The sequence below is a fragment of the Cydia amplana genome, chromosome 2 (genome assembly GCF_948474715.1).
Source record: "Cydia amplana chromosome 2, ilCydAmpl1.1, whole genome shotgun sequence".
NCBI lineage: Eukaryota > Metazoa > Arthropoda > Insecta > Lepidoptera > Tortricidae > Cydia > Cydia amplana.
The window spans coordinates 7,882,500-7,908,929 of NC_086070.1; the positions used below are offsets into that span (position 1 = coordinate 7,882,500).

A 26,430-nucleotide genomic window follows, 5' to 3' on the forward strand; every position below is an offset into this window, starting at 1 on the left:
TCTTGAGCCCCGATTAGTTCTGCTGTTGACTGTACAAAAATGTATGTCTGATGCAATGATGTGTGCAATTTTTTTTATATAAGACGTTTTATCCTCCTAAGTCATAAATGCTTCAAATTTAATTGATGTAGTAAGTGCCATAGTCAGGGCCGTAGGCGTGAGGAGGTTGCTACATATCCGGCCGTATCTTATCATTGCGACCTTTGCCAGGCCAAAAATATTAGTAATTACATACTAGTATGTCAAAACTATGTGGCTATAATAGGGATGTTTACAATTTTTTGGAACTGATTTCATTTTGTAGATAGACACGTAATAATTACAGAAAAAAATATTAAAAAAATATATTCATTAATTTTGAATAAAAAAACATGTATAATAAGTTTCGTGTTTAAATTTCGCGCCTAAACGCTCCAAACTGTCACGTGACCTTGATGACGTAACGGCGTTTTAAACAGCTGTCAGTCATTTTTTTAAATTCTTTATATGGCAACTGACAATTTTTTTTAAAGCCTTAACACACTACCGCATCGGACAGCGACCTTCTTTCTCGCTCTAACTTATAGCTGCGTCCTTAACGCACCACCTTACACACTATCGATTCGTGCGCCGCACCGCACCAAGATCGCGTTTCGGTACGATAATCTGTAGACACTTAGGCAGGTTTTATAACTTGTCTTTGGTGATTCCACTGTGATTACGTCACGCGCTCCGATTGGCGTTTGCAGTCACGTGATACTGGGCATTATTTTAAATACTTTTGATTACTTTTAATTCATTTATTACGCATATTTACACTTGCAAAATATGATTTTCCGCGTTCTAATATTCCCTGCTATGGTAAAAACATAACATGCTATATATTCGCGATTCATGTCAACATCCCTATTATACAGTCTGGCGAACCAATTTTGTCACTGTCTGCCTTTGGTCAGGCGTGTCTCACTCCGCGATTTCGTCGCTTTGCTACAGGTAGCTTAAAGTACATCCGTTCGGCCCCAATTTTGGGGAAAGCCATAAGCCGCGCGTGGCGCTGTCGCCACCTAGCGGCCATATCTGTGCTGATCGTAACAGACGCGTTTTGTTAGAGAGTGAGTCTTCTGTACTTAGTACTATTATTTATTCTGTGCTTTGGTCCACTGAGCCAAACTATACCTAGTTATGCTGTTGATGTTGACTGTACAAAATGTATGGCTGTTTTGTAATTGTAACACACGCTCTTATTCTCCTAAGGTTATAAAAGGCTTTGAATTTCATTGACATAATTAATTAGAATGCCATAGGCCCTGCCTAGACCTTTGTTTCTGCATATCCGGGCTGTAGACTCTTGCTTCTGCATATCCGGCCGTATCATAATATTATTGCGCGCTTTGCCGGGCTATGTATACCACCCTAGCATGCATGTGTCGTGTGTGTGGGCGGCCTAGTATGTGTCTACTGTCTCATTTTTCTATATTGATACATGTATCATTTATCCGCCAAAACGAAGTGGACTGGAGCAATATTGCAGATACCAGCTTTCGAAGTACCTAGAGTGGAGTAATCTCCGTTGCCCGTGTAATCTTACCACATTACCTTAATTCTTATGCTGAAATGTAAAGTTTTCAGTCTTTTGTAACTTAATTTGTGCTTGTACAAGTACACGGGGACTTACGAGGATAAGTAAAAAACTTAAGTAAAGCTCCTCTTGCATTAGGCCAATCAAAGTAGATTTTTTCGAAGCTCACTACGTTCGTTTCTTAAACTCACACCTTTCATTATTTAGCAGTCGCAGATTAAACTGCTGTTACAAAGATTGTTTAATCCTGTCCACTAATAATTTAAATTACTTGGTATTATTAGATATACATTGATGTGTGTTTGTATATGTACTTACAAGGGGGGCTTAACTTCAGTTTTTTTTTTATCAGTATTATAGTTTTTTTTACTTGTAACGTGTTTAAATGTTGACCCGGTGAGTCATTCTTATATTGTGTAAGTACTTTATTTAATTGTAAAAAAGTTAGGCTGTTTATAACACTTAAATAATATTATGTAATAGGGAATATTACGCAAAACTCTGCGTAGGTGGCGCCACTCCCACAATAAGTCACAATCGAAGGGTCTACCGCAAACGAGAGAGTCGAAATTTTGTTATCTAACCTCTATCACTCTTGCATATTCGAGCGATAAAGAGGCAAGATAGCTGAGTTTTCGATTTCGCGTTTCCCCGTAGGCCCTTTGTAAACAAACCGTCTTGATGTATCAATGTCATATTTGATTATCTGTGAAAACTTGTCAAAAAACAGTTTAAGGTACATATAAGTTACTCTATGGTATACTTACGTCGCTAGTACTGCACTCTGGCGGCAAAACATTGCAGTAATACTCCCTATTGCCGTACTTTTTAAGCCGTGAAATACCAATTTAATATTCATTAAAATCGTTATATACATAGCCTCCGTTAAAAATATAAGTACAGTGCATGATGCTAAAATATACCTGAACACGCTATTAATTGAATATTGAATAAGAAAGTTTAGTGCGTAGTGCCGGAAATAACAGCGCACGTTATGACTCAAAATGTTCATGTAATTTTAGTACTTACAGGTAATATTTCCTTTCATAATTTTCATATATGCTTGCGCCAGTGACCTTGGCGTGTAAGTGACGTATTTGTTTATGACTTAAAGCGTTCAAAGCTAGGAGAAATATATAACTAAACTAGTTTTAGTCCCAAAACTCAGTTCCCTTCTACTAGAAAATCCCCGCGCACTTTCTTTACCAACCGCCTGAGTGGTGGGTGGTAGTGGTAGGTAGACGTATAATAACTTTTTCTCAAACATGCACTGAAATGTCATCGCTCCGGGCGTTATATCAGGCTTCGAAGTATCACGTTTAGGGCGGAGCAACTCCAGAGAACTGTAAAGGAATTTCATACGAAATTGAAGGCCTAGGCCGGGAAGTAATTTTTTTTTAATTCTAATGTAAACATGGGGTCTGTGTCCATGAACAGGCTAAACAGCCGAAATATATTTTTTTTTTATATTTTTAGTGAACGAATCGTTATCGGACCAAAATATCCGTTTTAACGCCTGTTATACACGAACGTACTGATATTAAGAATACGAATCTGTATGATTCAATGTGTTGATGAATAAATTTAAAATTTTGTCTATACGTAAGTCATCAGAGACCATAGACAATATTTAAAATCCTCTGCATTTATTTTATTTATAGAAATTGAGATTCTTATTATCAGATTGTGTATAATGGCCCTAATAAGGTCTATTCGAACACACGCAAAATACGGACGACTTCCGTAAAAAAAAAACAATTATGGCGGGATTGGAAGGAAAATTAAAAAACTTTTGTTGTGAAGTTAGATTTTTATTATAAAGATTATAAATTTGTTTTTTTTTTGAGTGGTGTATTTTTTTATTTCATTGCATGTTTGAGAAAAGCACTATACATGCCTAGCCGTGAAAAGGTCTTGCCGGCTTCGTATCACTATCCGGCCTCCCTACGGTCGGCCGGCTATACCTACTCACCCGGCAAGCCCTTCTTTCCCGGCGTCTGCAGTAATGTACTATTTGCCTCCAGACCTAATAGAGCCGTGTTCAGGTAAATGTAAGCATCTTGTTTTCTGCGACACTCACACTCCCACTTCAATATTATATCCCTACTGCACACTTGTGTCGCTTAACTTCATACTCGGGTAAATCCATTCGACCCTCAGCAAATACCTTATAAATTTTCCTTTCTTTTTGACCTTTTCTTAAAACCATAAACTGACAGATGGATTTACCCGAATTTGAAGTTAGCAACTTACTTGTATGTATCATGGACAAGTGTGCTACTGCATATAATATAATATTTCTTACGGTGCTCAAATTTAAATAAAAAATGTATGGGAATTGTATTACAGTTGCATTGAGACGTTTACTCGTAGGTATTAGTCATTCTATCTTTGTTAGGTTCAGAAAACGGAGTTTTTAAAAAGTCGTAACGCAGTTTTGCCTGCCAGTCCGTGAATAGCCGGGTCCACACAGAGCGAGCATACGCCCGAGGCAATTTCCTCGCGCACAAAATGGCCAGTGTAGACGTGCCTCGGCCTATCTACGCCTACGTGGACCCGGATGCGATATATGTATTGATATTTTTTTATTATGGATAATTAATTGTATCTAGACATTAAGTCAGATCATAGAGAAATAGGTAAGCATAGAGTGCTCACTCCAGTTTTCTTATCAAAACGCTTATTATTTTCGTAGTCGACATCTAGCGCTAGCGTCAAGTAGCGGATTTATAAGTACTGCTACTTGACAATGGATGTCGCGACGAATGAAAATTCTAACTGCTCAACAATTTCAGCTAATTTATAACGGATTAACTGGAACTCTATTTTCAACTCCTTCTGCTTGTAATATTAGTTGTAAATACACAATACACAAGCCTTAATGAGCTTACCGTGGGACTAGGTCGATTTGTGTAAGATTGTCCTATAATATTTATTTATTTATTTTTATTTTATTTATTTAAATTGTTGAGCAATACACTTTTCGTCAGTCGCGACACTCGTGACATCTATATAGTGTCAAGTAGCGGTACTGATAATTCCGCTACTTGACGCAAGATGTCGCCTACGAAAACAATAAGCGTTTTCGTAAGAAAACTGATGTATGGAGTGTGCACTCAATGCTTACTTATTTCCCTATGGTGTAAGTATGAGGGCCAAAATGCTAAAATGTTGTGTTGTGTTGTGAAAAATGATGTTTAAAACATGTGAAAGGAAACTTATTTGAATGTTATATTTTTGCCTCTTGTATAAAAGACTGAGGTATGTTTTAGATATTTTGATTCCTGATGTTTGCCTGTACCTAAATACTAAAGGTCTTTTTGCTTTCATTACATGTATATTTTATAAAAATATTTTTATTTACCGCCAGTGATATCTCACGTAACGGGAGCATCGGCGAATTTATGTCCTTTGGCAACTGACTCGCGAGCCTGACCGACAAATGTGTCAAATGTTTTATTTCAATCGAACAGGGAGGCAAACCACACTAGCTTTGCGTACCTACTGCTATGGCAAGTAGGTATGGAGCCTCAATGGGATATATGTCATATATGTACCTATCAGGGATGTTGCGAACATCCGCATCCGCATCCGCAACCGCGGAACTTCCGCATTATTTTCAACATCCGCATCTGCATCCGCATCCGCATAAAATCGATGCGGAGCTTATGCGGATGCGGATGTCAAACAAGTCGGTACAAGAACGTCTTAGCGGCGACGTAAGTGCTAGGTAATTTCGTCATTACCTATAACGAAATCGTCTAGATCCAGAAAAGTCGGCCAAGTTTACTGTTTATTAAATATAACGCACCTATATTCTTGCTCAAATACTAAACGTTAATAAAAAAAATACTAAAAATGTAATATTTGACGTTTTCTTAGTACCTAATATTGACATCCGCATCCGCATCCGCGGATGTGAGCCCTTAAATATCCGCATCCGCATCCGCATCCGCGGATGTCAAAAAATCTGCATCCGCAACATCCCTGGTACCTATGTATTTATTGGCACCGTCTAATAGTCGGTGCAAACTTAGCGTGGTTGGAGTACTTGGAGTCTAGTTGAAACGCGACTCTATTTGCTAGAGTCTCTGCGGAAAGAGAAGAGTCGTGGAATGTATGGACCCAATACATTCCACGACTCTTCTCTTTCCGCACAGATTCTATAAATGCTATGATATAGGCAGCTGCAATAGTACCGGTTAGACAACCAGTAACATTTTAATGAAATTAATCTATAGATGGTCAACCAAATCTTGTCAGTAGAAAAACGTCAGACGCTAAAAGATCTGGTTGACCAAGTACCTATAGTTGTAAAATACGCAACTCTAGTCCGTAACCCACAATAAGCTAAGGCACGTTAGTTAGCCCCAAGATAACGGTGATAATTAAAATAAACGACCACAAAATAAATGTGAATATTTAAAAATACTGACAGTATTTAAAATAACATTTATAATTAAGTATTTAAATTAGTAATATTAAAATGGCACCAAGAAGTGCTATAAATTACATTATGACTAGCTTAATGTAGTTAGTTGAAACCCTTTCCATCCATCATAGATTGGGCGCAGTATTTCGGAAATTGTAACACTTTTAGTAAGAAGTCCGTCAGCCCCTGAAACAAAAAATACCTTCATCAGCAAAAATACTGGCAAAAAAACACATCGAGTTCTAACTATAGGTAGACCTTAACTCGTTGCAATACGGTTCACGAGTGGTCAAAAAACTTAGCTGCAGCAGAGGTCAAAAGAGCCATATAAAATTGTATATCGCTTTGGACTATCATTGAGGGTTTGGACCCCTAGAGCATGTAAAACAGTAATGTCGAACGCGTATCAGTCTTTGTTATTCGGTAGTAAATAAAAAATAACAATTATTATTAACCATTTTCCTGGGCCCCTATTCGACATGTGCAACTGTCAAATTTCGCGTCATTTGAAATTCAACTGTTGAAGTTCATTTGAAGTTCATCAAGTGCTGAAGTTCATTTGGTACAAACAATAATTTAACAAAAAACAACTTTGTTTTATTATTACTTTAAGGTTTATAATGGTTTGGTTTGGTTGTCACCTAACTGTGGATTGCTAATGTCAAATTTTGACAAGTAATGATTCCAAAGGTAGACTTGGTTCTCTATGACCTTCGGCACCATCTTGGAGTTTTTGACGTGCGAAAGGGTAATTTATAGCAAAGAGTAAAACTTTTTTTTTTCAGTAGGTAAGTTTACATGAATTAATGACATCTTGTGAGCGATAGACCAACGAATGCGCTGTAGGCGATGCGGCGGCGAGTAGTGGAACTTACGTGACAATTTCCATCAATCAAAAAGGGACTACATTGCTGATGGTCGATAAAGGCTATTAATAATTGAATTTTAACAGCAAGAATGCCTTATTGACAAGCGATCTTTTTGTTGAACCCACACCTACACGTCAAATAATGCTTGCTCCACACATTCTCCTATAAACGCTCAAAATTGTAAAAAAATGAAACAATTTACTCATCACCTCTCTCAACTCAAGCTGCCTATTTCTAAACCACGTTAATAAACCACAAGTTGTACCTTAACACATTTCGTAAACCACATATTCAGAAAAGTCCGTATTTTATTACTAAGTGGAACATGAATAGCTTGTATTACTTTTTTGGCATAAAAATAATCTAAATTAGTCAAAATATTTTGACTAAATATTGCGCTACTGCTACCTACTATATAGGTACCTACTACCTTAGTAACTTGGTAACTTTGTCAGTCACCAACTATTTTGATGCTACCTACAAAGAGCATCAAAATAGTTGGCGACTGACAGGTCAGGCTCCGGTCTTGGTAAGTAATATAGTCAAATACAGTAGGTCATAAGACCTAACATTACTACCAAGACCTAAAAGTACCTATTGTTTAATATGTATCTACTCAGAGATGATTTTTAATTAAAGGAGATTAAATACATATATGTTATTCAACTACAAATAAAAAAAATTGATCTATTTCAGTTTACACATTTTTTTTCGTTTAATTTTAATAAAACATTAAAGTTTTTAAGCATTCAACTTTATTTAATTTTCTTCACTTTATTATTTTCTGATATTTAGGTAGGTATGGTGTTTCAGGTTGGTAACAGGAAATAAGAAAACCACACCTCTCCAAAAACTCTGCTGGTGATTCACATCTGTAAGTTTAAATATGAAACATGATAAAAACACTTAAATTAAAAACTTAATGTCTGGGAGACCGAGTTTTGCTCTGGAAACATATAATAACCCAAAAATGCGCGTTTTCCCAGAGATAAAACCTAGCTAGATCGATTTTGCGCCCCCGTAAACCTCCATATAGCAAATTTCATCTAAATCCGTTTAGAGCCGTTCCCGAGATCCCCGAAATATATTATACATATAAATAAATAAATAAATATACAAGAATTGCTCGTTTAAAGGTATTAAAAACTTATAAATAAATTATTAGCCCTAAATCCTGGTAGTGAGTGTAGTGACCTACCAAGTGCGGTAGGGTGCCCTTCTGCAGGCTGGCCGCTTGCCCCGCTGGATAAGAATGCTGATCCGCATCATCAAAAGCATACAGATATAAAGCGCTTTGACAGCTCCTCATAGAGGCAACGCGCGCTAGGCTGCACGCCATAAATCTAAGCTAAAGTCTTAAATTCGAGATCATGAACATGAAATATTGTTCGCTATAATATTAAAATCATAGGTATTAGACCTATGATTTTACTATTATAGCGAAAAGTTAGCAGGAGACGGCCGTGCCGTGGTCGTGATAGGTACATGCGTGGACCAGACAAGCAAACCCTGAATTATGTCCCTACCTATTTTACTATACCTTTGTTCACCATTATGTTCACCTATGTATATTTACTCTTCTTTCCAAGATAATCATCTTTTTCAAAATGTAACCCGTATAATCGGGCTGTATAATTGCCTCAATTTTTTTTACACAAAGTTGTATGTAATCTTAATTCGATAATTAATGATGTTTTACATATTTATCATATACTATTTTGCAAATTTTTCTTGGATATTACGTTGTTTATTTCGATTGACGTGTTTATTATTTTCGTTACTATGACAGCGTTTTTTTTTCTTTTTTGGCATTTACTACAGTAGCCAGTGTCATGTCGATATAAAAACACTTTAAAAATGGAAAGGTTGAGTCCTCAATACAGTGACATTATAACTCAAACAAGAACCATCCAAAGGGGGGTGGGGGAAATTTCGTTATCTGCCTCTCTATCACTCTTGCATATACGAGCGAAATTTAATGGTGGCAGATAACGAAATTGGTTTCGCGGCAGGCCCTCTTTAAACAAACCGCCTTGATTCATCAATGTTATATTTATTAGGAACAAACGTTGACTGCCGACTGTCCTGTCTTCAGCAGCGGAGTTGAAACAGTCGCCGTGGTCGAAATCGGCCGGGAGAGTATATATATATATATATATATTATACTACTCTTTGCTGCCCACTTCTAGCGCTGACGGTACACCGCGAAAATCAGTAAAATGCTGCAAATGGTGTTAAAGGTCTGAAAATCGGTACGATTGATCTTTAGGACATTTGAAACAATTTGACCCGAAGCGCCAACAAATAAAAAAAAACGAGAGGAGTTATGACGTCATGTTTTTTTGTATGAAATAAAAAAAAAATGTTTAGAAACCTATCGTGTATGGTATTAAACGAAAGGGCTTTCTGAGCCAATGCTAAAAATATATCACATAGTTACATTTCAGTCATTTTGTTTAAATTATAATAAAAATAGTTTTCAAAACATACCAAGTTTGGGCTTCTCCAGATACAATACCATAATTTTTTTTTTGTAAAATATACCTCAAATTATCCCTAATATCCTCATATCTAACCCTAATAAAGCAATTTTGAAATTATTTACATTTAGGTTTTTTTTTAATTTTTCAATTTTACAAAGTGTAATAATAGCCCTGCCGAATTACTCAATACGAGTAATAATGTCATTCGGGTAAAATAAGAGTATTGAAACTTGCTTTTTCTACTCCCGTACTTTTATTTGTCATTTAAAGGGTCGTGCACACACCTTTAAACCCCTAACTTATAGTTATCAACACAAGTCTTTAGTCTATTCCCCAAAAAAATATTTGTGCATACACGCAGTATCTTTTTGGCACTTTTACGATACTTCGTGTAATCACCATTTAAAAAATATTGTATGGAATACATTGTTTCCAACCTAATTTTAATTGTCATTTCTGACAGATGAGTAAACCATAGACATGTTTTGGTTAATGGTACGATTATTTTCATCTTTATAGGGCTGTATCTCCTAAACCGTGCGTCGTAGCACAAAAATAATCAAATTTTCGTTCCCCTTTGAAACCCCTAAGTAATATTTAGAAAACACGAAAAACAAAAAAAAATAAAGAATTTTTTTTTATAGGGTTTTATCTCCTAAACCGTGCGTCGTAGCGCAAAAATATTAAAATTTTCATTCCTCTGTAAGAAACCCTAATTAATATTTAAAAAAAAACACAAAAAAGAGATTAAAAAAAACAAAAAAAAACTTTATAATGCTGTATCTCCTAAACCGTGCGTCGTAGCGCAAAAATAATCAAATTTTCGTTCCCCTTTAAGAAACCCCTAAGTAAGATTTAAAAAACACAAAAAAAGAAAAAAAAAAGAAAAAGAGGAAGAAAAATATTTATACGGCTGTATCTCCTAAACCGTGCGTCGTAGCGCAAAAATAATGAAATTTTCGTTCCCCTTAAGAAACCCACGCACTGAACAACCTATCACATTAGGACATGAAACAATCATCATCATCCATTTTTATTATTATTTCATTGCATTTCAAAGTAAGTGCTTGGTCGTAGAAAAAGTATTGTATGCAACGTTGTTTAACAGAGTCAAAAAATACTAGTGGCGTCTTTATTAACAATTTTCGGTTGTTGTTTGTTGTTATTGTTACTCACGCCACTCGCCTTTTTTGACCTCTCTTAAACAACAGTTGCATAAAATACTATTTTCTACTCCAGCACTTAAATGTGTCAATTAAATGACTGACAGTGATATCTAAAGCAATGTCATTTGAATGATTTATCTATAGGCTCATAAGATGACTGCTAGCAACTGCACAACACTTTATTTTTTTTAAAGATACAAGTTCCGATCATCGTGATTGAAAGAGGTATGTTTTCATTTACAATAATAACTCAATTTTTTTTAAATAATAACTCTTTTTTTTTTAATAATCTCTTTTTTTTTAATAATAACTCTTTTTTTTTTTTTTTTTTTTTTTTTTTTTTTATTTTTTTTTTTTTGCTGCAGCTGTCATAGAAAAAGTAATGTATGCAACAGCTCATAATTGGTTCTTATTATATCACTGTTGCATAAACTACTATTGCAGCATTTTACTGAATTTCTCGGTGTACCGCCAGCGCTATATAGGTATACTTGGTCAACCAGATCTTGACAGTAGAAAAAGTCGGCAATTTTGAAAAATGTAGGCGCGAAGGGATATCGTCCCATGGAAGATTTGAATTTCGTGCCTTTTTTTACTGACAAGATTTGGTTGACCAGCTATATACATATTATACTACTCTTTGCCTACGCCTTTGCTTTAAACTTTTTTTAACAAGTTTTCACAGACAATTAATAATTTGACATAGACACATCAAGGCGGTTTGTTTACAAAGGGGCCTATCGGGAAGTGCGAAAATCGAAACTCAGCTATTTGCCTCTTTATCGCTCGAATATGCAAGAGTGATAGAGAGGTTAGATAACAATATTTCTAATTTCTGACTGTATTTTTCTTTAAATATTTTCAAATATAATTAAGTTGCGTTGTTTTATCACAAAGTTAAAAAGACTTAAAAGACCACTGTCTGTATCATCACCATCAGATCAACTCGATGGTAACCATAAAAATATTGTATTGTCACCCATATTACATATTATGTACTTATGTAAATTTTCAGCGTCGTTGAACACCCGAGAAGTGGGTCAAATCTAGACACGCGGTAGCGTGTCCAGCCAAGTTCAAAGAAAAAGGAACTGGCGACGCAGCAACCGTGTGTAATATTACACGAACCATTTCGAGCTACTTTTGACCCCTTCACAACTTGAAACCTACTTAACCTACACACATGAAATTTGGCACATGTATTCAAGTCCCTTAGCTTGTTCAAAATACACTATTTCATAAACATAGCTCAAACAGTTATTGATAAATTAACGTTTAAAAACCGGCATTTTTGTGACTGACTGACATATAGATCAAAAACCTAACCCACTTCCAGGTGACCTAGAAACTTGAAATTTGGCATCAAGGTAGACTATTAGGTGTATATAGAAGGAAAAATGTGAAAATTGGAAATGATTGATATTTTGATGGAAAAAAAAATAATTAATACTTATAGGCCAAAAACCTAACCCACTTCTAGATTACTTAGAAACTTGATATTTGGCAAGGTAGACTATTAGGTGCATATAGAAGGAAAAATGTGAAAACTGGAAATTATTGATATTTCGATGGAAAAAAAATAATTTATACTTATAAACCAAAAACCTAACCCACTTCTAGATGACTTAGAAACTTGATATTTGGCATCATGGTAGAATATTAGGTGCATATAGAGGGAAAAATCTGAAAACTGGAAATTATTGATATATCGATGGAAAAAAACATACTTATAGACCAAAAACCTAACCCACTTCTAGATTACTTAGAAACTTGATATTTGGAATGAAAGTAGACTATAAGGCGTATACACTTTTTGGCAATTAACCGCGCGTTAGCGAGGGTCTCCTTTTCAGCTTAGGCAAACTGCTTTCATGATGAATACTATAGTAATTTCTGTACAAAAAGTAATGATATCCCAACAAAAACATAAATGTGAAATGAGAGCCAAGTTCAATATTGAGAATATGTGTCGTTGTTGACTCGCCGACAAAAGAATTGAGATCTATATGGGTGCCAAGTTCTGTGCTGTGTAGAAAATCCTGAAATTATAAAGGATTTGTCTTGGCTAGTTTTTACGTATAGGCATATAGGTAATATACATTTTTCTGTTAGTTTTTCAAAAACTTGGTTTGTTGTTAAAAACTAGCCAAGACAAATCCTTTATAATTTCAGGATTTTCTACACAGCACAGAACTTGGCACCCATATAGATCTCAATTCTTTTGTCGGCGAGTCAACAACGACACGTATTCTCAATATTGAACTTGGCTCTCATTTCACATTTATGTTTTTGTTGGGATTTAATTTGCATGATTTGATTGGAACCACATTGGAACAGACAGACAACCAACGGGACAGATAAAACTAAGTAAAAGCTTGAAAAAATGTGGCTTTTTCAATTTCTATTGCAACTTCAGATGAAAACGGGGTCTCTATTGTTTCCCAAATAGTTTTAAGCCATAATGTATTGTTTGCTCGAATTTTCGTTAGTCATAATTCATTTAGTTCAGAAACGCGTCACTTTTCAGGATTGCCATAAAACAAATCTAACCTAACCTAACCTATCTATAGGATAACCTAACTAAAATCTTGAAATGTTAACGGTTTCAGTTTTATGAGTAATGATAATATGACAAACAATACATTATGACTTAAAACTTTATGGGAAACAACGGGACCCCATGAAAACGTCCTCATTGAAGCATAAGGACCCTTAATTTATGGAAAACCACATATAACAACCAATTCGAGGCTACTAGGTGGCAAAATACGACTCAATACGCGTAGGTAGGTCAAATACACGAGAGTATTAAAATAAGGATTTATATTTGGCCAAATATTCTTGTGACAAAGTTATTCTTCCTCGCGTTATCTCGATTTTGCCACGGATCATGAGAACCTATTGTTCTCTTGACAATTAATCCCAAGGATTGACGTAGGCACTAGTTTTTCCGAAAGCAACTGCCATCTGACCTTCCAACCCAGAGGGTAAACTAGGCCTTATTGGGATCTGTTAGGCTGTTAAAGTTTAAAGTTACCTACTCGTAAGTCTCGTAACACAACATATAAGTTTCACATAACAAAATTACTTACATATATATATTATGTACCTAAACATATTACTTTTCTAAAAAAAGGACTGAAATCTAGTGCTGCGAAGAAACGGTATTTTTGTTCGGCTTTTTTGTTGCTATTTTGGCATATGGATACATGGTAGAAGAAGTAAGTATGGAATCCTCCTCCGTTTTGCGTGGTCCGACGCACCTGGCCGGGTTTTCGCGATTTTCCGTCAATGTCTGTCAATACCTTATTTCTTACGAACACCTAAAATAATAAGTTTAAAATTAATCTCAATGTCTCCAGTTTGCTGTTCATTCAAACTGACAAAATCCAAATTTCTAAGGCAATATACGACCGCTGTCTTATATAAGCCATTAAAATTCATCATGAATAACCCCACGTTGCGTTGTTATAAATTTAATTAAATAAATAATTATTTTATTTAATTTATAACAACTAATTAGGCATAGCGTCCAATTTAGAATATGACACAGGCACTAGTTCTTACGAATTTTACCTTAATTTATTAATCAAAGGACCTGAGGTAAAAGTGAGAAGAGGTTAATAAGCAGATGCACCAGCTAGTCGCCGACGCTCCGCTTCCCCCGGGATTAGCCCTTAAGCCTGCACCTAATAGACTGGCTCATAGGGCTATGAGCTTGCTGTTGCGTCAATTTTCATTTTTAGAAAAAAAACTAGTCTACTAACTACTAACAACACAATAAATGCTTATTTTGCCGCATTCTTCACTATCTCTCCCTATTTCACTGCCATCTAACCGAGAGGACAAAAATATAGCTTATTGTGGCTACTGGCTACTCCGTCTTCCTCATGACTCATGATATTTTACTTCACCATAAAGTAATTGGTGTAATATCAAATGATATTTTTCACACAAGTTACAAGAAGTTCATTGCTAAGAACCACGACGATTGGTTTAAAATTTAAACTTTATATATAATTTGTTACCTAGTAATTATAATAAATTTGTTTTCTTTTTGACATTTAGTGGTATATGTATTGCTGTATGTTTATTGTCAAGTTTTTTTTTAATTCTGGACAATTGTCATATATTCGTTTTCATGATAGATCTACACCAACGCAACTGCATGTCATGTTCTTGCGGTTTATTTTTATAACGCCAAGATCAAAATTTGACTGTTAACTCCATCTTGCGTCGAGTAGAGGAATCAAAAAACTATAGAAAATAGAAATGCAGTTTACTCTATGCCATAGAATCCCCTTTTAAATGTCATAAATCCAAACATGGCGGCCATACCAATAGACAATCAAGTCTAGCGATGAAATGATTTGTTTACATGAGATTCACTGACAGATAATGATCTTTACCTATTCGACAACCCACGATAGTTCAGATTCAAATGAACTTCAACATGCGACGTCAAAATTGGCATGTCGAATAAGGCCCCTGGCATAGTACAGTAGTTAGAATTTAAATTTAGCATTTCGATTGAAGTCATTTAAGGTTCAAATCAGATTGCACTTTCGAGAAATGTGACTTGTTAATATGGCCTGGAAAATGGTTAAAGGAAGTCATCAACAATAGCATAGAAGTAACTCCTGTGTCTGATTGTGATTGTACTGTTTAGTCTACCTCTAACTAATATGTACGTACCGATAAAGGTTCTATGCAAACTGTGAAGGGGATCAGGAGGATGTAAAATCCGGCGGCGATGCCCGCGATCCAGAATCCTATGAAGATGAGGATCAACAGCCATATGATGGAGAATAACAAGTTTCCCATGATCTGAAAACAATATAATATTTACATTAATTTTACAGCTGCTATCACGTGTTTTAGTCGCTCACGCAAAATACCAACTACTTAATAAAAAATAAACAGTATCTGTCCGTAATCTTTCTTATAAAAGGTTGTAGAAGTAATATATAAATAAAAAACATTTTCAATGCATCTGGGTTAGCCTTGTTCATATTGTATGTATAGTTTGCGAGATAAATTGCATCCTAAGTAACATCTTCATTTTCCATCGTGTGACTAGAGTCGTGGGGTCAATCGCTGGTCAGTTTATAATAAAAACTCAAATATAATCAAATTGATAGTGATGGCCTGATGGCTAAACGAGCCAAATATATCGAGGCACATCGCTATTTATTGTATGAATATATTGATATATTTGGCCACTTCAGCCCTTATTATTTGATGCGGACTGTAGGTGAGGGTGGGGAGGGTCGATCCCTAGGGGACACTTGGTAAACTTCATTTTTAATCAAACCAAACGAGATACAATTTTTTGCGCTGGTAACACTCATTCATTCGTTCCTAACTTCACGTTCTGTCATGGCACTGTATCGGAAAAGTCAGTGGTTCAAAAATGGCGGACGGTGAAAGATTTTCTGCGTACTATATTAAATTTTCGGTAAGCTTTAACTGGATTTATTTTATAATATGAGATGGAAATGATGTTAGTGAGTGTGCTTATTTTATTTGTTGTTTATTGAAGTGATGATTAACTTGGATTACATTGATATACGCGAACACATGTTTCGAGTACGGCACGTTTTATAATCTTACTATGTATGGGGAGACTTTGTCTTTTTCTTCAGGGGAGATATGATTCCGGGATCATGTCACCCCCAAAGCGATCAAGTATATATACATTGTAATAAATTTACTTACAAAATGATTCATAGAGCTATCATAAATATTTTCTTTTCTTTAGTAAATCATGCCGCGAAAGTACGACCAGAGAAACACTGATTTAAACTTTCAAGGTTTTTGACTCATTATTGTTTATTATAACGGAATTTAATGGCGTATAATTCAGTTTTTAATTATACAACCGACTTCGAAAACGGAATTATCCCCGTGGCCTTTGAAAAGACTGACTAAAGTTGACATCAACATTTTACGAACTACCCGTACTTGGTCCTTTTTATCAAGTTAAACGTTTTACACACAGGGGATGTTACTCGGTCGACAAAAAACACTTATAACGATATTTGGTTTTCAACCGACGATATTTGTTTTTATGGATGAAATGCTATTTCAATGGCTTTCCGACCTTATGTACTATATAACCGACGGTCCATAGAAAGGATTTTAGGATTATGCAGCTCAAACACCGTCCTCGAAACGTGAGCAGTAAATTTCTAAACTTATTTATTATAGTAAACAATAACGACCAGTGATGAGTAAAAAAAATAAAATTGCTGTAGGTATCTGACGCTAAAAATACCTTCATAAGAACTTTAAAAAAATTAGCTTGTTACAAGAAATTTTATGTTAATAACTTAGATTTTTGTTTTTTTTTGTACAAAAATTGATTCCCTATTTTATGTTGTTTTATGGATAATACGATTACATTGTTTTTTAAAAGTATAAGATTATGAATTAATATGTGTTTGATATCTTCATATATTAATTTTCTGTAGATAAAGTGAATAAATTAATGTAGATACTACCCTCGAAATATGACATTGCCACTTAAAATCTTTTTACCAAGTGTCCCCAAATCTGGAAGACTTGATCCCTTCGGCTTAGACATCTGATTACCGGAAATACAACTTCAAAGCATGGAAGATGCAATATATATATGTTTGCTGTGTATTTTACAAATTATAGATGCATTGCTAATAGCGATCCGAGTTATATAATCAATGAGAATCTGGTATGGGGAGACATGGTAAAAATATGTTTACCATGTGTCCCAAGAACCAGGGTCACTTGATCCCCCTAGGATCAAGGCTCCCGACCAGGGGTAAACAAGTCTCCCTTACATAGGGGACACATGGTAAAAGTCAACAGTATGGGTTTTCATTAAATAATGATCTAATTTATTGCACAAATCTGTTCTAATTCAAACTATTAATGAAGAGATAAATTCTGAGTCTTATGGTCTATAAAGTTTTTCAATACTACAAATAGTTAAGAAAATGTATGCTAAAAACAAAAGGGGTGATCAACCCTCCCCAGTTTCCCCTATATGAATATTTCGGCTGCCTATATACCATCCTTTTGTATTAATTAATTTTAAACTTTTTAAAGCCGCGCTCTCACTTATGGGTGCGGCGGCGCACCAAGCTCGCGGTGCGGTGCGACGTGCGACTAAGTTACCGCTTTTAGACTGATAAGTCGAATAGTACCCCTGCGTACTTAGCTAGGAATATAGTGTTCCCTTGAATTTACATGATTGTAAATGTGATTAATCACAATCACATTTTTGGTGGCTATTTAATCAGTTTAATACAGAAAATGTGACTGGCATACCTATCTAGTCCGTGTTAAAAGATTAGAGGATTCAGTAACGGGCGTAGACACTGATAAAATTAGATATTCAAATGGGTTATCAGGTACCGGATAATACATACCACATACTACATGCCTGAATTACATGATATAATACATTATAGGCCGTTCTCCAGATCCGGGTTAAATCTCTTAAAACACCTATATTATACCTACACACACAGTAAGGCAGGGACTGAAAAGGTACCTTTAAAAACGGTTTTGACCGATCTTTTTAATTAAAGCATGAGTTTACGGTCTTTTTGAAGCATCTAACAACAGTGATGAGGCGTACATGCGACTTTGTTCAAGGAGGGTAAACAGTCTTTATTATTTAAATAGGTACCTAACTTTTAAGTTCTTGCCATGACCGTTCTACATGCATAATGTTCACTAGAAATAACGTAAAGTGGGCTGGCAACGAACACTTTCCTGATAAAGGACAGAATCCGCATTATCTTATCGGGTCATATTTACATTTTTACTAACCTCCGATTATACGCTGGGCAACGGTAGATTAGGTAATAACCAGCGCTACATATTTGTTGAAAAACACAAAATTTTACTTTTTCTCTAATACCTACAATAACTCTTCGGTATTCATTACCTAAGGTAAAATGATGATACAATTATATATACCTAACAAATACTAATTGAATCCACATTCCAAACAAACCCTGTATATGTTGCACGAAAAAGCAGTCATACTATAATGATTCAAGTTGTTATTAGTCATAAATCCCATAATTGTTTTACGTAACTAGTTTCACACATAGCGTCGATGGACGCAGCTCCATGTCTTTAAGTTTTTATTTGTGTTAAATTTTATTTATGTTGTGCACTAACACTAATTTTTAAGTATGTATCTTGTTACTAACATAATATGGGACTTGCCCTGAAGTAAATGTTATTCATTCATTCATTCATAGCGCACAAGAATCAAGTTGATTTTTGCATGCCTGACGTGCAGTGTACCAATAGATTCTAAATACAGTAGAGTCCGGTTATAACGACGCCCAAGGGACCGCTGATGTTACGTCGTACTAACCGGACGTCGTACAAAACGAACTGCCAATTTTAATATATTTTTTAATCAAAATAATTACGTCATTTTGTATTTATTAATACTTATGCGACAATCAAAGAAAAAAAAAACATTTCCTTTAAAATATTTACGTTAGTATTACAGCACTGTCTTAAATGGAGAGACTTGTGTATTTAGAAGAAGCCACTTTTCAAGGTACGCGTAGTCAACTCACTCGTCATCCGCAAATTACTCGAATCCCGTAAAATAAAATGTCGTAATTCTTGGGATCTAATCCAGCTGACGTTGTTTTATCACACAGTTCCTATGGCCATCTCCTGTGTCCATCATCAGATCAGCTCGAAGGTACCTACCAAAATATTGCATAGTACCCAACTTGTACATAATTAATTATGTATGTGAAGTTTAAGCTCAATTGAATAATGGGAATTGGGTTTTATTTAGTTTGCAAGATTACGAAATGTCACATGACTATTTCATCTTGCTGCGTATAGGCAAAAGGGGAGAGAGGAGTTAGGTGCGCGGGACGGAGTAAGCTTCTTACCAACTATTTATTTGTAAAAACTACGTCGCTCGTCGTTGTAACCGGACTTGACGGACGGATTTTGAGTCAATTTCCGTCGTTAAAAGCGATCGGTCGTTATAAGCAGAGTCGTAATAAACGGTTGTACTTTCATAGTAGCTCATACTAGAACCAAACAAGTGCCTATACTTACGTCGCTATAAGCGGTTGGTTGTTATATGCGAAGTCGTACTAATCGGACTCTACTGTAGCTCCTAGTTGTTAACATTAGGTTAGTAGTTCTAGAGGTTGCAAATGTTGCAATATGTAGGTATAGGTATGGTCACCGAAATGCAACCCTGACCTGAGCCATGACGTTACCTGTGCCAAATTATCAATACCTACCATAGTAAAAGATTTCCTTACAATCTAGCAATTCATTGGTAAAGCTTGAAAACTGCTTAGGGGAGGTAGAGGGGATCATTGGGCAGTCGGGAACTCGGGAGGCTCGGGCACCCCCTTGTGAATCAAGACGATTTACAAGGGGGCCCGCTAGCCTCCGACTGCCCAATGGTCCCCTACCTCCCATAATAAGTAGTAAGTGTAGGTATATTAATCTGTGCTACTGATTAAGTTCATCCGTAATTCCGCACACCCCGTGTAGCTATTAGCAAATCAGACTCTAATTCTAATAGTTGTGAAATAGGTATGATTAATTGATTATGATTTATGTTTACTCCTGCGGCGAATCTTATTTTTAATACATCTATTGACGTAAACGCATTTACTAAAATTATATAACATAAAAAAAAACAAACATCCTTTAATGGAATGCTAGCTAGTACGTTAGCGATGTGCGATGTTAATAATATGCCCCATGGTCGAGCGTGATCTACCTATTTTTTATTTATTATGTGATTCAAGTTGGGAACGCTATTTTAAATTCAGCCGTTAACAAATTATTCACCTCGACTTTAAATTAAATAAAAATCACCGATCTGACTAGGTAATAACATATACTAATCTATGCTGACTAGTAAAATCTATGTATGTAGGTAAGTAAAATTTGACGCGTTCTGTGCGTTCTAATGTCAACTTTCGACATAATATAGGTATGGCGATGAATCAGAGTATATCTTTGATAAGATAGAGGTACCTAGTGCAAACAAAATCTTCCAGAATTGTGAATAATAATTAATAACTTGACACAACTATAATAGATATTAGCGAATACCTACGTATTGCTGCTGAGTCAACGCGCGGGAAACCTATAAACACCGCACCGCTTCGTAAATAATATGAATGAGCCCACGCGCATAGATGCGCCATGCACCCGCTTCGGCTATCTATATCTATCTATATAAATAGCGGTAAAAACAGGGGGTCATTGAATAGAGCCATGGTTGCTCCACCATCTTAGGTGCCAAGTGAGTATAGTGCATCGGAAACGCAGCGCGCGTCGTATAACGGTTGTTACTATTTAGAAGAGCGTGGGAGATATACCTTCATCTATTCTATAAGTAGGAAGTTTAATGTATTACAACTACATTGTTGATTTGAGTAGTTTTAGTGTGCCACTTCCTTTTCTAGTAGGTTATAATTATGTGTAGGCTTCATATAATGAATGTGGAATGAAGTCATCGTTAGACTCACACTGTGACACAACAGGGAAAGAGACTTATCACGTACCTAATTGAAATTACTGTAGCGACATGCACTTGCTAAGGTCACGATTAACGACCGATTAAAAATATTTTTAGAGACTGAGTATTATCAATTCGGCCAACTTTGTCCGACAGTGAATAATCATGTTTTAAATTTAAATATTTATAATTTATTTTATCACACATTTTTGCAAATATCGCAGAGGAATGCAGTGCAGTTGGAACAGTGTGTCACCTTAATATTAACAAAAAAATAGGATAATGTTTACAAAGTCTGTCATGATATCACTGTAATAAATATGATAATACATAATATAAATGTGACGTAGGCAAGTAAATATCTTAATGCTATGACAATAAAGTCTATAGATAGGTATTTTGTCACAAGTTCTAAATAGGATAGGTACACGTAATTACACTACAACGACTCACCGGTGTAGAAGGTGCTAATAGTGTCACAGAACGTAGCGAACAACCGGTCAAGCCACGGGCCGCAGTAAGACTGCCGGCAACGTAATAATAATAACACTTCTTACTTCTTGTTTCTTTCATAAATACCATACCCTTATCTGGTGACGGTACGTTAGTGCTCCGTGTAACTGTTTACTACTATACGGTTGTGTCGGTTGTAGTAACGTTTCAGGTAGGTAGGTATATTGAATACAATACAACCAACACTCCTTACTTAAATGTGATTTGATTTGGCATATCAGTTCGTTAACGCTTCTAAGCTTCTTAACCATGGCATTGATGAATGAAACAAAAAATAGAAAAATAGTTCTTGCCAAAAAAGTGCCAAGAGCCTATCTTTTGTATAAAATTATAAGTTCCTTTTGCTTCCCCAAATCAAAAGGTATTATTCATATTTGGGATAATTTTTGTTTAATCTATCCCTAGCAATAGAAGCAATAACAATATAATATACGTACTCTGGCATAGCCTCTCTGTCGATAGAAAAAGGTGGAAAATTAAAATAATGTAGATGTGAAGGGTTGAGCTCCCATAGGAAATTTTAATTTCGTGCCATTTTCTACTGACTGTTTGAGTATAAAAAAAAACACTTTTTTATAATGTTTTCAGTTTTTTTTTTAATAATTACAGGCTACCTCCACCAGCTGCAAAGGAAGCCGTAGACAACCTGCCAGAAATTACAGTTGATGATTCTAACAAGGATTGTCCAATATGCTTATTGCTGTCCAATATTTACATTCACAGTAAAAAATACCTATGCATCACTACACTACATAGGTACTATAAAACAAAGTCCGCTTCCCGCTGTCTGTCTGCCCCTATGTATGCTTAGATCTTTAAAACTACGCAACTGATTTTGATGCGGTTTTTTTAATAGATAGAGTGATTCAAGAGGAAGGTTTATGTATAATTTGTTAACCCGTGCGAAGCCGGGGCGGGTCGCTAGTTAAGAGATGGTACAAAGTATAATTCTGTATAGGTACTTTAAATGTAATTTCTTTTACAGTTAAAAGGTTCTTTGGTTGATGATGGTACCTATATTGAATTTCAGTGAGTTAGGCCTTAATCTGCGGTCATTATCCCTGTTTGTTAACAAATAAACATTTTTAATTTTCATTATATACGTACATATACATTATACATTAGTCTAGTTTCTATTGGCTGAGTTACGTTAGGTGTGAAAATGTGAAAATAGTAGGTAATGACTGTGCAGTTGTAATCTGATAATGATAAATCTAACTTTTATCTTTTATTAACAAATGAATAAATAAAGACTGACAATTTCCATACAAAGCGATAGAGTCTGTTCGGAAAGAGAAGAGTCGTGGAATGTATTGTGCCCCATACATTCCACGACTCTTCTCTTTCCGCACAGACTCTAACTAATTTATCGTTGTTATAGAATAGCGATATTGGCGATGGCCACTCAGCGAGGTAATATGTAAGTAACCCCGGATCGATTTTAGATTTCATTTGTTGAAAGTAAGATTTATAGTTTTTTTCCGTCTACCAAATGGTTAATGATTATTTATCTAGCCTTCCTCGTGGACGATCAGAGTCAGCGAGTTGCTAATTTATTTTACACAATAGAGTTGACCGGTCGAAGAATTTTACAGATGGCGCCAGCATAGGTAGTAACAAGAATTCGACACTATTCGTAGGGTTAACAGGTATAAACCCTACGAATAGTGTCAAATTCTTGTTTTATTCTTTGGAATTGTATTGTTTAGATACTAGCCCTTTAAACTAAATCTCATAGAAGAAAACTAGATATAATGTAAAAACCTATGCTGGCGCCATCTATAGATCCTCAAGCAGATCTTGTCAGTAGAAAAAGGCGGTAAATTTGAAAAATGTAGGCGCGAAGGGATATCGTCCCATAGAAAATTTGAACTTCGCTCCTTTTTCTACTGACAAGATTTGCTTGACCATCGAATACAAACCTACCCCATTTTTTAAAGCGCTTCATAGAAGGATCCTATAGAAGTGGTATATGCGTGCCTCCGTGAAGGACAAAACATACGCAATGCGACACTATGATTGGTCTAATTTATTTGTTGCCCACCATAATCCATACTAATTTACGGTGGGGAATAAAAAAAAAGTGAGACTGTGCCAAGGACAAACAATAATAGCGCTTTCGCTGCTACTCCTACTGAAAGATGCATAAGACTATCCCGTTCGGTCATATCCCCCACCCCCTCATGCCCGATCCAGTTAAAATACTAGATTCATGAAGCGCTCACATTAATTTTATTTATACTGGGTCAACCAAATCTTGTCAGTAAATAGGAACTAAAAAAACTATACTCATCCTTTTCTTTTGGGTGCTAGTACTAGTGTAAGACAAAGATAGTATGATTCTCTCTATGTTTGAAATCAAACAGACCTTTGACACACTATAGTAGCTGACGACAGAGAGGGACGCAGCAATACGTAGAAGTGAGATACAGATATCTCTACCACGTCTAAAAGCCCTTACAAACGGGCGTACCGGAGCGCGACATTTATAGTGAATATTGGCATGACATGGCCAAATTACTTAGAAGTTGGTAAACATTTATAAAGTATTTGAACGCACTCTTATAACATTTTCGCGCTGTCATTCTTTGAGTCATTGGCATGTCATTGGACTCGGCTGATAATCAGAAAATTCAGAAATCAAAACAACGAATAAAATTCGTAAAACTAAAAGTTAGGCACGATTTAAATTAATATTTACTATTTCACAAAAACGTCTTCATAAATTGTGGCCCTTCATCCAAATTCTGGAAGGATATGGCTGGTTACTTCGAAGAAATGGGATGGAGAGAGTTAGGAGAAGGAGAGGAACCAAATCACCTACTGCATATGGCAAGATTCCTCGTAGACTTTGGGCTATATGAGGACAATTTCACTGGAGAGTGGCCGAGGTATTATACTAAATTAGTTTTATGTCAGAACGAGGCGATTGTTAAAGAAGTTGCGTGGTGATTTTGGGAAGGACGCTGAATTTTGGGGCAATAGCTGGTTTAATGTTAAATATGTTACATTTTTACTTACCTTATTGCAACACAGCTTCATGCATTAAACTCATTAAAGCCATTAATTAATCACACTGTAATTACCATAATGTCTTCTTACCTGCTCCAATTAAATGATAGACCAGTCCACCAAACCAGTTAAATGATAATTGAGTCAAATGGCCCGGGGTTAGAGTGCAGTGTTGCAGATTAAAGTTGATTTGACATTTTTTATTAACTTCTAAGCTTCTTAACCATGGCATTGATGAATGAAACAAAAAATAGAAAAATAGTTCTTGCCAAAAAAGTGCCAAGAGCCTATCTTTTGTTTAAAATTATAAGTTCCTTTTGCTTCCCCAAATCAAAAGGTATTATTCATATTTGGGATAATTTTTGTTTAATCTATCCCTAGCAATAGAAGCAATAACAATATAATATAGGTACTCTGGCATAGCCTCTCTGTCGATAGAAAAAGGTGGAAAATTAAAATAATGTAGATGTGAAGGGTTGAGCTCCCATAGGAAATTTTAATTTCATGCCATTTTCTACTGACAAGGTGTGTTTGAGTATAAAAAAAAACACTTTTTTTATAATGTTTTCAGTTTTTTTTTTTAATAATTACAGGCTACCTCCACCAGCTGCAAAGGAAGCCGTAGACAACCTGCCAGAAATTACAGTTTATGATTCTAACAAGGATTGTCCAATATGCTTAAAGAAGTTTAATCCAGGAGAGAAGGCTAAACAAATGCCATGTAAACATATTTTTCATAGCACTTGCATTCTGACCTGGCTAGCCAAAGTAAGTGAATTTCAATTATATGTATATGGTATATGAATGAAGCTACAATACATGATTACTTTAATAGTAAGTATTGACAGCAGCAGCAATTATAATTAGATATGAACTTGTATTTTCAGACAAATTCATGTCCATTTTGTCGATTTGAGCTACCAACCGACCACACTGGCTATGAAGCTTTCAAAAAGGAAAAAAAGAGAGCCGAGCAGCGAAAAGAAGACCTTGACACTCTTTATAGCTCAATGTTTAGTTGATTTCGTCATAAAATAATAAACAGGTAACTTGGGTATCATGCAAATGAAAACATATAATAAGTATTTAAAACCATCGCGTTTTGAACACATATTAACTCACATTTATAGACGGGTCTAACGCGAAATTTATTCAATTACCTTTATTTACCTGTGTCGAAAAATCAGTAAATAAAGGTAATTGAATAAATTTCGCGTTAGACCCGTCTATAAATGTGAGTTAATAAATGAAAACATGTTTTACATTAAATTTCTATTTAGCATTCCCTACTGGCTCTATCTGGGTATTTAAATTTTTACCATAAGTAAAAGATATAAATAATAATACATATTGTGAAATGGAGATAGTGTTGTGTCTTGATTAGATGAATAGATATTTTAAAAGGTTATGGATTACATTATGATAATAATTAGTATAATTACGGTTCAGATGGGAATACATTTCAGTCATGTATTGAACAATAAGTTGTATCATTTTTTAAATTAATAAAAGAGTATATGTTTAAATGCATGTTTTATTCTAAATGTTATGTTAAGCTTAAGACTAATCAGCTCAGTTTGTATACAAAATTTAGCCAACAATCTGGCTTAAAAAAGGATTAACCAGGTATTAATAATTGTGGTTAAACACTCTTTAGCCTTAGTATGTGTTGGTAAAGTTAGCAAAACTATTAGCTTTGCACCCCTTCATACAACTACTTTTTTTGTAGGTAGTTATGCTAAAAAAACACAAAACATTGGAATTGTAACTTACCTCAAAAGTTCATTTTGGATAATTTTCAAAAATTCAACTGTTCTAGCAAATCTTTATGCCAGGATTGTCCAATATTAAGAATCTGAACACTGTGCAGCTTGTGTTTGA

The 26,430-nt window shown here is 35.3% G+C and overlaps 2 protein-coding genes across 2 annotated transcripts; one reads left to right on the forward strand and one right to left on the reverse strand.

Annotated features, from left to right (window-relative positions):
- Nucleotides 1-5,967: 5,967 nt before the first annotated feature.
- On the reverse strand, nucleotides 5,968-21,650 carry LOC134662118 (uncharacterized). Its single transcript, XM_063518390.1, has 3 exons — nucleotides 21,478-21,650; nucleotides 15,204-15,335; nucleotides 5,968-6,176 (listed from the first exon to the last, which is right to left on the reverse strand). The coding sequence occupies exons 1-3, from the start codon at nucleotides 21,604-21,606 to the stop codon at nucleotides 6,093-6,095; spliced, it is 345 nt and encodes a 114-aa protein (XP_063374460.1). The 5' UTR covers nucleotides 21,607-21,650; the 3' UTR covers nucleotides 5,968-6,092.
- Nucleotides 21,651-24,202: 2,552 nt separating this feature from the next.
- Nucleotides 24,203-25,618, forward strand: LOC134662117 (E3 ubiquitin-protein ligase RNF181-like). Its single transcript, XM_063518389.1, has 3 exons — nucleotides 24,203-24,428; nucleotides 25,143-25,317; nucleotides 25,437-25,618. The coding sequence occupies exons 1-3, from the start codon at nucleotides 24,295-24,297 to the stop codon at nucleotides 25,569-25,571; spliced, it is 444 nt and encodes a 147-aa protein (XP_063374459.1). The 5' UTR covers nucleotides 24,203-24,294; the 3' UTR covers nucleotides 25,572-25,618.
- Nucleotides 25,619-26,430: the final 812 nt, after the last annotated feature.

Coding starts and splice junctions, on each gene's coding strand:
- LOC134662118 (XM_063518390.1), bottom strand. CDS start 21,606: ATGGTATTTATGAAAGAAACAAGAAGTAAGAAGTGTTATTATTATTAC. Junction 15,336..21,477: donor TATTAGCACCTTCTACACCG/GTGAGTCGTTGT, acceptor TATTGTTTTCAG/ATCATGGGAAACTTGTTATT. Junction 6,177..15,203: donor TTTGCATAGAACCTTTATCG/GTACGTACATAT, acceptor TTTTTGTTTCAG/GGGCTGACGGACTTCTTACT.
- LOC134662117 (XM_063518389.1), top strand. CDS start 24,295: ATGGCTGGTTACTTCGAAGAAATGGGATGGAGAGAGTTAGGAGAAGGA. Junction 24,429..25,142: donor TTCACTGGAGAGTGGCCGAG/GTATTATACTAA, acceptor TAATAATTACAG/GCTACCTCCACCAGCTGCAA. Junction 25,318..25,436: donor TTCTGACCTGGCTAGCCAAA/GTAAGTGAATTT, acceptor TTGTATTTTCAG/ACAAATTCATGTCCATTTTG.